At 36.9% G+C, this 3,011-nt stretch overlaps 1 protein-coding gene across 1 annotated transcript; it reads right to left on the bottom strand.

Moving 5' to 3' along the window:
* Nucleotides 1-9: 9 nt before the first annotated feature.
* On the bottom strand, nt 10-2,798 carry LOC129571939 (uncharacterized protein K02A2.6-like; the record flags this gene model as incomplete). Its single annotated transcript, XM_055451825.1, has 2 exons — nt 10-1,069; nt 1,638-2,798. Coding segments are annotated over 2 exons (2,221 nt in total), but the record flags the coding sequence as incomplete, so codon positions are not given.
* Between the last annotated feature and the right edge of the window lie 213 nt (nt 2,799-3,011).

Raw genomic sequence — 3,011 nt, 5'->3', positions numbered from 1 at the left:
AAAATTTACGTTACGATTTCCTTTATAATTTTTAATTGCGGTTTGTTGCTTTTCTTTGATAACATCTGTAACTACAGGCGGTTTTAGCAAACTAAAACGCGATTTTAATTCTTTTCCGAGAAGGAGTTTCGCAGGAGTTTCGTTAGTTGTGCAATGTTTTGTAATTCGATAGTCAAACAAAAATCTATCGAGAATGTTGTCGAAGTCACCTATTTTGCTCTCCTCAATCGTTGCAATTAATGACTTTTTCAATGTTTTGACAAAATTCTCGGCTTGACCGTTTGTCGATGGATGTCCAGGTGCGGTGTATATGTATACGATGCCATTCATTTCCAAAAAATGTTTAAATTCAGCAGAAGTAAATTGTCTTCCATTGTCTTGAACCAAGATGCTGATTAAACGAAATCGTGAGAAAATTTCTTTTAATTTACGAATGACAAATGCAGACGTCATATCCTTGGTTTTGAAAACTTCAACCCACTTGGAATATGAATCGATTGCAAGAAACAAATAATAGCCTCGAACGGGACCTGCAAAGTCAATGTGAACACGTTTCCAAGCTGAATCAGTGGGTGTCCACGGCATGAGAGTACTTTTCTCAGGACTTGCTTGAGTCTTTTGACAATAAATACAACCTTTTATCAAATTTTCAATTTCTTTGTCAATATGCGGCCAATAAACATATGAACGAGCTAACGCTTTCGTTTTTACAATTCCCATGTGCGATGCGTGAAGGTCTTGCAAAATGATCTTACGCAGAGCATTTGGAATGACGGTGCGATAGCCCCAAAGAATGCAACCTGATTCAACAGATAATTCAGTTGCTTTGTTTCGAAATGATGTATATTCACTGCCTTGAAGCTGATCGACAGTTCCGTGTTGAATACAATCGTGAACCTTTGATAAAATTGGATCTCGTCGAGTGTGTGTGGCTATATCTTTGTACGTTAATGTTTTCATGATGTTTGAACCTACATAATTTATGTATGAACTCTCCTTGGTTTCTTCCGCTGTAGAAACTTGTGCAATACGTGATAAACTATCAGCCGTATTCAAAGAACCTTTACTACTGAATAGAATAATTGAAACCAGACAAAAGAAACGCCCATCTCTGCATACGAGCAGCGGCCATCAAAGGAATGCCTTTATTTTCGCCAAAAATTGCTATCAACGGCCTGTGATCAGTTTCAAGCGTGAAAAACATGCCCAATAAATATTGTCTTAACTTAATCACACTAAAAATGATGGCTAAGGCTTCTTTTTCTATAGTACTGTAATTCTTTTCTGCATTATTTAATGCGCGTGAGACATATGCAATAGGTCTCTTGGTTCCATCGTCATATTTATGAGATAAAATACCAGCAATGGCTGTATTACAGGCATCTGTAGACAAAATAATTAATAATTTCGGATTAAAATGAACTAAAAGTCGATCAGAACAGATTTCTGTTTTCATGTGTTCGAATACATTTTGACAAGCCTGATCCCATTTAAATTCAACATTTTTTTGCAACAAATGGTAAAGCGGTGTCATTTTCTGAGCGAAATTTTCGATGAAAAATGAATGATGATTTACCATGCCAATAAATGCTCTTAATTCAGAGACATCCCTTGGTCGTGGTGAATTGAGAACGGACTTGATTCGTTCTTTGTTCCGACTTAAACCATTTTTGTCAATGTCAAATCCTAAATAAGAAATTTTTTCCTTGAAAAATTCACATTTGTTGACGTTTAGTCTGAGACCGGCTGTCTGAAGTTTAATCAAAACTTGTTTTAGCGTTTTCAAATGATCTGCTAGAGTTGGCCCAGTGACGACAATGTCATCTTGATAACAGAATACATTTGAGAAGCAACTAAGGAGATTTTCCATGGTCTTTTGAAAAAGTGCGGCGGCAATTTTGACGCCAAACGGTAAACGTGTCATTTTGAAAATGCCTTTGTGTGTACTCCATGTACACAATTTTTGTGCTTCATCGTCTAAAACTAACTGATTGTATGCATTCGACATGTCAAGTTTAGTAAACAAAATATCTCCTTGCATTGAAGCAAAAATTTGATCAATCCGTGGCAATGGATATTTGAAATCGATTAAAAATCGATTAATTGTGACTTTGTAATCACCACAAATGCGAATATCGCCAGAAGGTTTCAATAATGGCACAAGAAGTGTAGCCCAATCCGAATTGTCTACTGGAATAAGTATTCCTTTTGAAACGGAGTCATCTAACTGTTTCGCTATCATATCACGCCATGCTAACGGAACAGGGCGAGGTTTGCAAAAAATCGGTGTGACATCTTTTTGAATGGGTAATTTAATGGTCGTGACGTTATACTTTCCTAAACCGCAACTAAAAACTTCGTGAAACTCACTTTTGATTGAATCAATCATTTCGTTGGGCGCAAAAATATTATTGACGCGATTTGTTTGTACTAATTCAAAACTAAAAGCACGCAGAAAATTTCTACCTAACAAAATCGGTCGGTCACTGTTTGTCACTACAATTATTCCTGATATCTTTTGACCTTTGTAATTAACAACTGTTTGAAACTCACCAATGATCTTCAATGGGTCACCTGTGTATCCGGAGAAAGGTGTGTTGCATGGTTTCAAAACTCTTCGATCAAAGTATTTATCAAATGTGTGAATTGATATGAGCGAACATGGTGCACCAGTGTCACATTCGACCATAAGCCTGACTCCATCCACAAGCACAGTTAACTCATAGCGATCGTTCCCTTCCGAGCCCTCAATTGAATAAATTGGGTAGTCGTAGTTCGTCACATCGCATGGTTCAATGCTAAACGTAGAAGTGGAATTACAAACAGAATTAGAAAAATTTTCACTAGAAATTGAACAATTTTTATCAAAAAAATTAACAAAATTGACGTTATTCTTATCCTTCTGCTTGCAAATGTTGGCTAGGTGCCCAGTTCGTCCACAGGAATGGCACTCGCTGTCCTTGTATTTGCATGATGATGATGTGTGGTTCTTCCAACCACAATGCCCACAT

The sequence above is a fragment of the Sitodiplosis mosellana genome, unplaced genomic scaffold, assembly GCF_009176505.1.
Source record: "Sitodiplosis mosellana isolate CC-2019 unplaced genomic scaffold, AAFC_SMos_1.0 Smas_scaffold_3782, whole genome shotgun sequence".
In the NCBI taxonomy this organism is placed as follows: domain Eukaryota; kingdom Metazoa; phylum Arthropoda; class Insecta; order Diptera; family Cecidomyiidae; genus Sitodiplosis; species Sitodiplosis mosellana.
This window is presented reverse-complemented; position numbering and strand designations above follow the sequence as displayed.